At 37.5% G+C, this 13,059-nt stretch overlaps 1 protein-coding gene across 1 annotated transcript; it reads left to right on the top strand.

The window, feature by feature from the left end:
• The first annotated feature begins 4,243 nt into the window (after nt 1-4,243).
• MAD2L1 (mitotic arrest deficient 2 like 1) lies at nt 4,244-11,337 on the top strand. The gene is made up of 5 exons (XM_032412722.1): nt 4,244-4,441; nt 5,365-5,511; nt 8,290-8,410; nt 9,631-9,734; nt 10,443-11,337. Exons 1-5 carry the CDS (start codon nt 4,369-4,371, stop codon nt 10,613-10,615), a joined length of 618 nt encoding a protein of 205 aa, XP_032268613.1. The 5' UTR covers nt 4,244-4,368; the 3' UTR covers nt 10,616-11,337.
• Nucleotides 11,338-13,059: the final 1,722 nt, after the last annotated feature.

Raw genomic sequence — 13,059 nt, 5'->3', positions numbered from 1 at the left:
GGACCTCAGTTTCCTCAACTATAAGATTGTTCTACTAAGTCATTAATTAAGTTACTTTCAGTCTAAAATTCCATTTGATTCTAGCTTTAGAAATTTTCATTTCTGGTTTTAGCATCCTAATACTGAATTTAAGCCTGTTTATGACACACTTTTTCATAGTTATCTCTTTTGGTGATATGGGTTTGTTTGGTTATGTTCTCTGCTTGAATTTTCTTCAGAAATAAATCTTAATTTATATTTATACTTCTCACTGTCCAAATAGCCTTCCCCCAAATATAGAAAGACTTCACTGAATTATAAATAAATCTAAACTCAAGTAACTGAAAACAAGTTTTTAAAAAACATTCTATAAAGATAAGATGGTTTAGATAAGATAGGTCAATGTCAAATGGAGCAATTAAAATTAATAGGAAAGACATCTCTCCAAAGCTTCTGGAAACTTAAGTGTTTATGTGATAAATAAGAAATAAAATAGGCTGAGTTTGGGCAGTTCTTCCTAACATACCCATAGACTTCACCAACACTAGCCTGTATTGCAGGCTTGCCACCTTGGATTTATCTGTACTACCAGTACATTCTTCCCCCTTTTAAGTCATCGATTCAATTCTTGCCTCAAAATAGCTTGCTCTCATATATATATCTATATATCTATATATATATATATATGTATACCTTCTTTTTTTTTTTTTAGTTTTTGATGTAGTGTTCCATGATTCATTATTCCAACTCTTTGGCATCCATCTAGTCCAGGTTCTCAACCTCCTAGGCCCTCCTAGGCCTGCAATACTAAAATATCCATTATGGTCTAATGCTTTTCTAAAAGTAATGTAAGGATCATTTGGGATGCTGGTTAAAACATGTCATCTCCTAGACCCCATAAAGTAGACCAGCACTGTCCAACAGAAATCTCACATGAGTCACACATGTAATTTTAAATGTTCTTGTAGTCAGATTAAAAAACTAAAATGAAACAAGTGAAATTAATCCAATACATGTGAAAATATCATTTCAATATGTAATCGATTGAAAAACATATCACTGTGATACTTTACATTCTTTTTTTTATACTAAGTCTTTGAAATCTGGTATTTTTATACTTGTAGCATATCTCAATTCAGACAAGCACATTTCAAGTGCCTAAGAGCCACCTGTGGCTAGTGGCTATGGTACTGGACTGAATTAGATTTGGAGAAGGGAGAATAAAAGTCAGGAATCTCCATATAGCAAAATACCCAAGTGATTCTTTCACACTCTCAAGTTTGAGGACCACCACTCGAGACTGTCCTATATACAATCCATTCTACAACCACTACTGAATTTACACTTGAAAAAAAATACCCCTTTAATTATGTCAATTCTAAGAGCCTAGAAATCCCTGGTACGTCCAACTTATTTCAGATGGATATTCAAAGCTCCCAAAATGTGGCCTCACCTCATCCATCCAACCTGCTCTCCAATTTGAAAATGTCTTGGGTTCTTCCATGAAATTTTCCTAGGCAAGTATTCAAATGATCATTCACTCAACAAATATTGTTGGACTAGCGATCCTCCATGGTGACAGGGAAGATATAATACAAATCATTACATAATTATTACAATGTCATTGTTTTCATTGTAAGAATGAAAACAATGCTCTGAAATAGTGCTCTGAGATGCTATGAGAATGCATAGGGCAGGATTTTATAGTCCGAGAGGTCAAAGAAAATTTCTAGAATACAGTTACATTTAAGTAAAAAAAAGAAGTATAAATATAATTAGCAATTTGAATGGATAGAAATTTCTAGGCAGAAAAAACACATTACAAAAAGCCCTGAGGTGGAAAAATGACTAAAGGAACGGGCAGATGAGGAAAGTAATCTGAAAGGCAGCCGAAGAGTTAGGCAGAAGCCAGATAAGGCCAAATTATGAGACTTCAATTTTTCTTTTTTTCAAGTATGCATATTTATTTATTTTTTTAAAGATTTTATTTATTTGACAGAGAGAGAGAGTGAGAGCAGGAACACAAGCAGGGGGAGCGGGAGAGGGAGAAGCAGGCCCCCCGCTGAGCAGGAAGCCCGATGGGGCTCAATCCCAGGACCCTGGGATCATGACCTGAGCCGAAGGCAGACGCTTAAGACTGAGCAACCCAGGCGCTCCTCGAGTATGCATATTTAAACAAAACTAGATTACAAACTCTTCAAAAAGTACAGACTTGGTCTTCTTTTTTTTTTTTTTTTTAAAGATTTTATTTATTTATTTGGCAGAGAGATACACAGCGAGAGAGGGAACGCAAGCAGGGGGAGTGGGAGAGGGAGAAGCAGGCTTCCCGCGGAGCAGGGAACCCGATGTGGGGCTCGATCCCAGGATCCTGGGATCATGACCCGAGCTGAAGGCAGACGCTTAACGACTGAGCCACCCAGGCGCGCCCAGATTTGGTCTTCTAAACATAATTATTTCTTACATCTCACAGAGCACAAAAAATATATTTAATACTTCTTCTATATATGGAAAACATCTATCTTGCCAGCCTTTTAAGCTCTAGAATCTCCAAAATTATACTAACAATTATTTGTATCTTCAGGTAATTTCAAAACTATATTACCATGAAACTGAAGAAAGTCTTCCCTGAAGTGCTCTGTACTGACATAAAGTTCCTTAGAAAGAGAAACAATTTTTATTTGTAGTAAGGTGGGCATCATGCTCTACCAGTGTGATGCCAGAATTCTGACGCTAAGTTCCTGGTGGAAGGAGTGAAAAGATGGTGATTCAAACACACAAACACACAGGTACAAGAGACTAAAGGATGTAAGGAAAATATTTTAGGATTACTCGGCCTAATACCTATGTTTTACTCTTCAAACTGATCAAAATCTGATACGTAACACTGTCATAAGCAGCATTCTAAGATGGCCACAAAATCCATGGCCTCTAAGGAGCACATCTTATATAATCTCCTCTGCTTGAGTGTGGCCAGAACCTGTGAATATGAGGATATCACTTCCCGGATTAAATTCATCAAAGAGGAAATTATCTGACTAGGTCTAACCTAATCAGATGAATCCTTAAAAGGGATCTCCATTAAGTCTGAGAGACTGGAAGTATGAGAAGGCCTATGGAAGAACTACCTGGCAAAGGCACAAAACTTGCCTCTGGCCAACAACTAGCAAAACCACCTCAGTCCAAGAAACAAGGATATTAATTCTGCCAACAACCAAGGGGCTTGGAAGAGAACCCCAGATCTTCGATGAGATTCCACTTGCAGACACCTTTATTTCAACCATGGGAGACTCTTAAGCAGAGCATCCAGCTATATCATACCAACTCCTGATCTACACGACTAAGATAATAAATGGGTGTTATTTTACACCATTAATTTGTGGTAATTTGTTAATAGAAAAATAAAACACTAAGGCATTTCTCATATAATTAAATAGTATATCTGGTACATAGTTTTTGAGACTTCATTTTACAAATAATTTTTCTAGCTGCTTTAAGAATAAAATTGTTTCGCAATTGACATGAACAATAATTGTGCCCTTTAGTACTTCTCATCCTAACAGGAAGTCAATGAGTTTGTGAGTCAAAATTCCCTGAAAAGTTTTTCAGTGTACGTGGGCCTTTTTGATGAAGGAGATCTTATTCCTGATCGGCGTCTGTGGGTGCAGTGTACGCGCGGGGCAGACCAAGCCTAAGTTCGACTGCAGTCCCTGCCGCTCCAGACTGCCTCACAGCGGAACTGGGTGGAAATAGGCTGAGCCCAGGACAGACAAACACAGGACAAAAAAGGCTGCGGCTCGTCCCTTTAACCCTAACCCAATTTCTCAAGAAAAGCCGCGATTCCATAGAGTAATCAGGCTCTCTAAAGCTGTGGCTTGGCTACCGCGCACGCGCTTTCTTTACTGACTCCCAAAGCATCTAGGAAAAGTTTCAATCTAGGGATCACTGGGGCCACTTAAGATGCAGCTGACGGACAGTTCATATCACCTTGAAAACAGCTCTGAAACTGACAAATTGTGCTCCTTGGTCGCTCACTCCGCACGCCTACGGAGCGGCCATTAAACCCAGGTTTTGGCGTCTTCTTCCCTCAGGCCGGTCTAGCAGACCACAACTACACACCCCCAGCCGGGACCCTCCGGAGCTTGACGACCCAGAACTGGGCGAACACGCCTACCCCCTGCGCCTGCGCGACAGGCCAGCGCCGGAAAGCGCGGAGAGGACCAGCAGGCCCCGCCGCGTGGGGCGGGGCCTAGAGGCTCATCGCGCCTGCGCGGAGGCCCGACGGCGTGCTGCGTCGTTACTTTTGAAACGAGTGGCGGGGAACTGCTGTGGGAGTCTCTGCTGTCGCTCTCTGCCGGGTGGAAGCGCACTCCTTCGTCTGTAGGACTGGCCATGGCGCTGCAGCTCTCCCGGGAGCAAGGCATCACCCTGCGCGGGAGCGCCGAAATCGTGGCCGAGTTCTTCTGTAAGTCCTCCTCGCGCAGGCAGGCCGGAGGGCGGGGAGAACTGAGGCCAGGCCGCCGGGTAGGCCCGTGGCTCAGCCACGGAGGCGGGGGAAGCGGTAGTGGGTGGAGGGGAGGCCGAGAGGCCTAGAATTAAGCTCTCTCTGCCCCAGCCTCCTGCCCGGCGGGAGAATCTAGGAAGAAGGGGATGCAGACGCCGCCTCCGGACTCGTTGCTAATGGTGGAGCTTGAGGCCTGGGTGCTGCTGAGGCCTGCCGCGCGATGTAGCACCTCCACCTGCAGCGTTGCTCTAAACTACAGAGCCTACGCACTTTCCATCCGCCCCCCCCCCCCCCAGCCTCCGCGACTGAAGACGGAGTAGGACCGGGGTGGGGGCCACGTATATTTTTAACAACCCCTCGGCCACTCTTTGACTCTGGTATTGGCGGTGATGGACTAAATTTAGGAAACGCCATTCTGGACCAGGACAGTTGTACCTTCTGATAGAATCTGGCAGGACTTGTGAGGAGAAAAGGGGGAAAAAGAGGGAAAGGTTTGCTGAGAGCATTGGAGAGAACAGTTAATCAGTTGCTAACTCAGATGCAAAAGACTATTTTGACACCCTCTAACCACATAATCTGAATTGGGACTTGGATTACAGTGAGTTGTAGTACTACTTTGACAGTACATTAACGCAGTTTGGCGTTTTTCTTTTTTTTTGCCACAGAAATGCAGGTATCGTGTTCTCTCTTATTTAGAAGCAAGGTTTTAAGAATGTTTAATGCCACTTTTTACCTACTCTGCTTTCAGCAATACACCCACAAACACATGTTAAGTCATTTATAGTTTTATACCATTAATGAAACGTAGCCACATCTAAATATGTTTTATTTTCCAGAGTTACAAAGTGATAATGAATTTTCTTTAACATTCCTTTTGTTTTCAGCATTTGGCATCAACAGCATTTTGTATCAGCGTGGCATATATCCATCTGAAACCTTTACTAGAGTGCAGAAATATGGACTCACCTTGCTTGTAACAACTGATCCTGAGCTCATAAAATACCTAAATAATGTGGTGGAACAGCTGAAAGGTATTTAATTGTTGCAAACCATTTTGAGTTTTGCAGGCCTTGTAGAACCCATATTTTCTGGCATCTTGGTGGTCATTTTTCAGCTCTGTACAAAAAGGTATAAAACACTACAACCTCAAATATAGTGATTCTTAATTGGAAGGAAGCAAATAATATATAAATTGAAAGAAAGTCCACCCTTCCCATACTGCAGTTTGAGTGGGTTGAATATTTTGATATTAGGAATCTGATATGGCTTCACAAAACTGTCTCCATCAACTTCCTTAGAAATGATTTTTGCAGTTCATGTAGCCAGATGGAACAAGTTGGAATTTTCCATACTTATGATGGTGTTCACTATTGGAGAAAAATCCACTGTATATTTTTAACATATATTTTCTGTAACTGCCTAGAGTTTAAAGCCATCATTACTTTAAGATAAAGGAAAATAAAATTGGATCCAACCTGGAAACTAAACTTAAAGAAAAGAACTACTAAGTAATAGAGCACCCAGTAGAGTTTTCTTATTTTTTATATATTTCCATTTGTCTTTTTTAAAATCCTGCCTTTAATCAGTAAGCCTTTTCTATCTGAACACTCACTGTTTTTCTTTAGCTCAAGAAATTACTGTATTGAATCAATACTTGTTCTCCATCTATTCCTTTTTTCCCCTCATATTTTTCTCTACTTAGGATTCTCACTTCTAATTTTTCTGTTGTAGGATGTTTCTCCCTAGCTCCCCATTCGATCTTCCAAAACTAGTTCCAAAAAACACTAGTCATCTTTTTTTCTTAATTCATGAGTCATATATATTTCTTTGTATCAAGTAGCTTTATTTTTAAAATTAGATTAATTGGTTTTTTTTTAAATTATCTTCAGGGCTAAAAAGTAAGATTATTAGTAAGCAACTAATAATCTATGTCATCTTAATTTGATGGAGAAGCAAGCCCCACCTAAGCTACTGGTTTTTGGGTTGTCTCCTTTAAGACTACACTGAGGATATTTCACCTCGGATGTATGCAGACCTTCCTATTTAATTTCTCCCTTTTATTTTAGTTAAAATGGAGGAATTGCTCTTCTTAGAGGCAAATTGTTCAATCTGAATCCCCATTCCTCTAGCCTTAAGGATTTTATCCTAGTTCTTCTCTGGTATTTTTGATTTCTTTGTTTTGATCTCTCTTCAGTTTTAAAAGAAAAAAATTTCCACCCACCCCAAATCCTTAAGTTACTACCCAATTTCTTCCTTTTCAGAGCTAAATTGAGAAAAAGTTGATATATGTCAAGAAAAAGTTGATACATACGACAGCCCGTGTCCAGCAAGTGGCTATTTTTGTACTGCCTGCAAACTAAGAATGTTTTCAGATTTTTAAAGGGCTGTTTTTTAAAGACTATGCAACAGAGACCTAGGTGGCCCACAAACCCTAAATATTACAAAATTGTTTTGTCTCTTAAAAAAAAAAAAAAAAATACAGATTCCTGAGTATACTATCCCAATTTCCAAGATTAATTCAGGGCTTGTCCTGAGGCCCTCTTCTCACTATAATCTCTCTCTAGGATGATCTCTGACATGTACATAGCTTCACTAACAACCTTGGTGTAGTTGACTCACAAATGTACATCCAACCCAATTCTCCTAATTGTGCTCATATATTTAGTGGCTCCGTTGATATCTTCATCTGGCTATCCCAGTGATACTTGAAAACTAAACTTAAGGTGCTCCTGGCTGGCTCAGTCAATGGAGCATGCAACTCTTGATCTCGAGATTTTAAGTTCCAGCCCCACGTTGGGTGTGGAGATTACTTAAAAATAAAATCTTAAAACAAAACTTAAGCATCATCTCCCATTTGCATTCTTTTTCTCAGTGAATGGATCGGCCATCCAACTAGTGATATAAACTAGGAAGTTGGGAGCTATCTCAGTCTTTCTTCTTCCTTACTCATAAGTAATCAATAAATCCTAACAGTTTTAACCATGAAATCTCTTGAATCTATCTACTGATCCATCTCTACCAGCTTATCCTTCTCTAAGCCTTCATTACCTCTTGCTTGAATTGCTAATTAATTGGTGTCTCTAGATCCCCTCTTTACCTCTACTCTACTTTCCACATCACAGCCAGAAGGATAGTTCTGAAATACAAATTTAATTACATCACACCATACTTCAAATACAGTAATGACTTCTCAGGTTCTTGAAGTGTAACTTCTTTAATTTGGCCCATATGGCCTTGCATGGTCTGACCCCTATGTATCCTGCACAAACTGACCTTGTTCATTCTCCCCTTTCTTTACTGCAGTTGTATTACCCTTCTTTCAATCCTCTGGTCAGATGCTCTTCCCTTTTCAATATTTAAGACCCTGTACCCTTTTCTGTATCATTTTGCATATTTTATGATATTTATTTGTAGAACTGAAGTCAAGTGAGAACTCCCTGAGTGAGTCCAATTTTCCTGTATTATGCTCTCATTGCGTCACATACTGCACCTTCATAGCGTTTATCACAATTATAATCTTATATTTATTGGTGCAGTGATTAGATTAATGGCCATCTCCTGCATCTTACTTGGATTAGGGTGTACTTCATGTTTTCTACTCTGTCTTCAGCACTCAGTACTATATCTGGTACAAATACTGAGAATTTGAAAACAGGAGCTAGGTTATTGTAGGGCAGGTTTTCTGTACAGGTTGGCAGAGTTCCAAAATACTAGCGGTAGGAATTTGCTGAGGATAGAAAGTGAGACCTGGGAAGAGAGTTGTTTTGTAATGCAGTGAAACAAAAAAGATTCCTTGTTATGTATTGCAGATTGGTTATACAAGTGTTCAGTTCAGAAACTGGTGGTTGTCATCTCAAATATTGAAAGTGGTGAGGTCCTTGAAAGGTGGCAATTTGATATTGAGTGTGACAAGACTGCAAAAGATGACAGGTAAGTATGAAGTAAATTGCTTCCATTTTTACAGATTTTTTTCCAAAACTGTTTTCTTTTACTAGATGAGTTCTATTTATATTGAACTAGTTTCATATAAGGTAGTTTGTTTCTAAGTATGTTAGATGTGATCTTTAATCTCCTGTGGAGAAGGATTGGGCTCACAAATTGTGCTCACGAAAGAATTTTGCCTATCCCGGACTTTTAACATAATTGCGCTTAGGCTAAATCCATAAATTTCAAACTTTAGTGTTTATGATGCTATATGTAAAGCTACCATGGTGTCCGTCCTAGGTGGGCCATTTCATGAATTGTAGAAAGGTACTTTTAACCATGAAGTATTATCCTAGACTTTCTCCCAGCTTACTGTGCAGCTCTACTGTATTTCATTTAATGCTACAAACTTCTTAGACACTCCCTTTTTTTTTTCCTAGGATTTTATTTATTTATTTAATAGAGCATGCGAGAGAGGGAACATAAACGGGGAGTGGGAGAGGGAGAAGCAGTCTTCCCGCCAAGCAGGGAGCCCGATGCGGGGCTCAATCCCAGGACCCGGGAATCATGACCTGAGCCAAAGGCAGTCGCTTAACTAACTGAGCCACCCAGGCGCCCCTCCTTAGACACTTATTAAACTGAAGTTTTTAGATTATCTGGATGGGAGATGCCCATCATTATATGCTAATTTCTAGCATTGTCCTAGGCATGCTTACCTGTAAACTCTGAACTATCTCTCATAATGAAATGGAGTTTGCTCCTGAAGCCTTTAGTCTGTTTTAGAAAATGTTTAATTATTAAATTAACGCCATACACGATTAACATCTTATTTGAGGCAATAGGAAATTAGACATTTAGGCATTACTAAAAATGCAAAATGATTATACCGATTAAATATTTTAGATACTGCTTGTTATCTTTATTTTAAGACATGCTGAAGCTTTCCTGACTTGAAGTACTTGGCAGGTTTTCTAGTCATCTGTTATTTAATGACCTGATACTAAGAACAACCCTAAAAAATGATTGGAAGGATAAATGAAATAATAGAGATACATATTGTGCCTACTAAGTTTCTTAAGGACATATATTTATTTTCATTTAAAAAAAAACTCCTTTTGAATGCATTACTTATTTGATTTTGGAAGCATTTAATCAGATAAATAATCTTACCTGTGTTTAAAATAACTTGTTAAAACTTAAAATGAATTAATTGGTTTCTTTGATAGTGCACCCAGAGAAAAGTCTCAGAAAGCTATCCAAGATGAAATCCGTTCAGTGATCAGACAGATCACAGCTACAGTGACATTTCTGCCACTATTGGAAGTTTCTTGTAAGTATTATACAACTTCACACTGGCTTAAATTTGTTGTGGAAAAGACTAAGCTACTACTTTAAGAATTAACGCGTTCATTAAGTTTTTTCTTAACTATAAATGTCATGTTATATGAATTAGAAAACTGTGATAAAGCTAAAGTAATGCTATTTGCATTTTATTTACAAGTGCTGAAAAGGAAAGAAATGAAAGTATTCTACAGTACTCTTGAATATTTTGATGTAATTTCTTTCATTATTTTTATTTTCTACACATTTCTATGTATATAATTAAGATTTATAGCTATAATTGTGTCTTTGTTTTCTTAGTTACTCCTTCATTCATCAGATATATCCTAAATACCTACTACATGCCAGATGCTGTTCTGGGCACTGGGATACAGCTGTCACAGAACCAAGGTGTTATCTTTTCTATGGCTTAGATTCATGCTGTCTCATGATTAATTTTATACTTTCTGCAAATATTTTTAGTGGTTTTCTCTTTAAAGAAAAAAAAACTTGAGTTTTTCATAAAGTAAAAGGAGTACAGTATTTTCTGTACTAAAATTTCCATTGAGGAAAAGCAATTAGTTAATATAATTGATTAGAGATCAAGGTAAACTAGCTTTTCTGACACTATAGATGGTTCAAATGTGAAAGACACAGGAAGGGTGGTTGTACTTTTGAAAAAAATAATTGTACTTTAATGATCTTATCCCCAATTTAGGTTCATTTGATCTACTGATATATACAGACAAAGATTTGGTTGTACCTGAAAAATGGGAAGAGTCGGGACCACAGTTTATTACCAATTCTGAGGAAGTTCGTCTTCGTTCGTTTACTACTACAATCCACAAAGTAAATAGCATGGTGGCCTACAAAATTCCTGTCAATGACTGAGGATAAGATAAGGACAGTGATGTACTTAAAACTCTCAGATGTGGTTTTCCTGAAACCAAGTCAACTATAGTTGATACATTTTGTTTCATTGTTTAATTTTTAGATGGGGAGAACTTAACATTATACTTCTATTGAACTGTGCATAATTGTTACATTTTTTGGTACCTGTATGACTTTATACAGGGTTGGTATAAATTATCGCACATTGTTCAAAAGCGAACTAGCAGATTACGTCAGCATTGTTAATGTCAATTCCTTTAAAGGTGGTAACTGTAGATGGAAAACTTTTGCTATAAAGCTAAATGCCTTCTTAAACCTTTTGGCCAAGTACCTTGACTCGGAATATAGGCAGGGAGATATTTAAATATAAAATACAGCAAAAGAAAAAAAAAAAAAGAAAAAATAAATAAATAAATAAAATACAGCAAAAGAAGTCCGAATATTCAGAGTCTTTGTTTAGATCCTGAAATTATCTAATGATAATCTGTAAGTAATGAAATACTGCTCCTGTTAGGTCCTTTTGCCATTTATTTCATTTGTATATTTTCCGTATTAAAAGCATTTCCAATTATTTGATTTTAATTTATATAACTTGAACTTACAAAGCTATGTATATTGCCACTGTTTAAATTCCTGTGATACAGAACACTTAAAAATTTTTTTTATGTTTTATAAAATCAAGCTTTAAATGATGATGTAATAAAGTTAAGTATGTATATTTTAATTTGTCTTAACATATTTTTATATTGGTGTGGTATTAACACAGTTAAATAGTAGGATGGATTCAGTATAGCAAATAATATCTTGTACCTACCAGGGCCTAAGAATACAAACTTGAATAAGTCTGGAGGTACTTTCAATTTAATGGACAAGCTTTGATTATACCCCTTTAATCTTGTAACTGTGGACTTAAAATAAGCATCATTCTTTGTATAAAATAATACATGTAATTTGGAATTAATTCATTTTAGCATATGTTGGGCTGTAGAACTTTTCTATACTCCTAGCCTTACTGCTAGCCTAGTTTTCCTTATTTTGCCAAGGTCAGTTGAAGGCAGACTTCTAAAAAGTCTCTTCTAATCTCTGTTCTAAATCTTATCTCATTTTGTAATAATTAAGTGCTTAGTATCAGACACTGTTCTAAGCTCTTTATATGTATTAACTCATTAATCTTCACTATAAAGTAAAAACACATAGCCTGTATCCATTCCTTCAAAAATTACAAAGTGAACACCTGTTAATGTGCCAAGTATTGGGATGAATGAAACAGGGTCCTGGCCTTTCTGAAGTTTGAGATATGAAGGAGAGGAAAATACATGGCAAGCTTCCAAGAAGTAACTACACAGGTTTATCACGTATGTATTTGTCTTTGTTATTTTACCTGAATAATCTGATCTGTTTGATCCTGTTGCCTACTTGTTAAGAATAAAGGGCAATTCTCTCACTACAAGACAAGTGTAGGTCCCCGTATTTGATGATGGGTGTAGTGAATGCTGTTGCGAAAGCCCATTCCCTTGAGAGTTGAAGCTATCTAATTTTAGAGGTCCACCCACAACTCTTGCCTGAATAAGAAAAGTAGTTATGCAGAAATGGAAATGATTTTGAATTAGGTATGGTCAAGAGTCTGGTTTTCCAACATGAGATATAGTACAAAGTGGACACTAGTAAGATTAAAACATTTGAATTCTTGGCTGTACATAACCTTCATAACATGAAACATTAGGTTGAGAAAGAAAGCAGAAATGGAAGTTCAGTAAAAATATGGAGAGAGTTGAAAATTCTGGAACTACTTGTGGGACAAAAGTTTGAAATTCTTTTCAGAAAGCAGTAACTGCTTTAGGAAACACAATGCCTCTGCTAAATGGCTGGAAATAATGTGGTTCTTCCCCCACAAAAGCTCACTGGTAGCAACTTTCTTAATATATCATTGATAATACTTAAATTTCTGTCATTTGTGTTTTTATTTACCAAATTAAATGACCCTAATATTATCACTTCTAATTTGTGATTTCTAACATTGCTGATTCCCCCCCTTATAGATTATGTATCATTTAAGAAATACAAATACAAAGCTATGAGCTTTGTTGGTAAAGCTCAATTGGAAAAGCTTTGGCCTATGGCTCCAACTAAACTTGTCCTGCCTTCTTTCCTATACCTTGAAGCTCACCTTAGGAGGGAGATATTTAAACCAACAGGTTCAAGAATTGTGAATGACTGATGAGTACTGGGTGTTACATGTAAGTGATGAATCACTAAATTCTCCTGAAACTAATATTACAGTATATGTTAATTAGGTAGAATTTAAATAAAGATTTGGAAGGGAAAAAAAAAAACGTGCATGACTTCCATACCATGTTAAACAGAGAAGCCAAGATTCCAAGAGAGTCTGATAGGCCTGGCCTGGACTCTGACTCGGTTTTGCTTACCATAGGTAGAGGAATGAA

The sequence above is a fragment of the Phoca vitulina genome, unplaced genomic scaffold, assembly GCF_004348235.1.
Source record: "Phoca vitulina isolate PV1807 unplaced genomic scaffold, GSC_HSeal_1.0 scaffold14, whole genome shotgun sequence".
In the NCBI taxonomy this organism is placed as follows: Eukaryota; Metazoa; Chordata; class Mammalia; order Carnivora; family Phocidae; genus Phoca; species Phoca vitulina.
The sequence above is the reverse complement of the archived record's forward strand: the minus strand, read 5'-3'. Positions and strand labels throughout refer to the sequence as shown.

Coding starts and splice junctions, on each gene's coding strand:
- MAD2L1 (XM_032412722.1), top strand. CDS start 4,369: ATGGCGCTGCAGCTCTCCCGGGAGCAAGGCATCACCCTGCGCGGGAGC. Junction 4,442..5,364: donor AATCGTGGCCGAGTTCTTCT/GTAAGTCCTCCT, acceptor TTTTGTTTTCAG/CATTTGGCATCAACAGCATT. Junction 9,735..10,442: donor GCCACTATTGGAAGTTTCTT/GTAAGTATTATA, acceptor TCCCCAATTTAG/GTTCATTTGATCTACTGATA.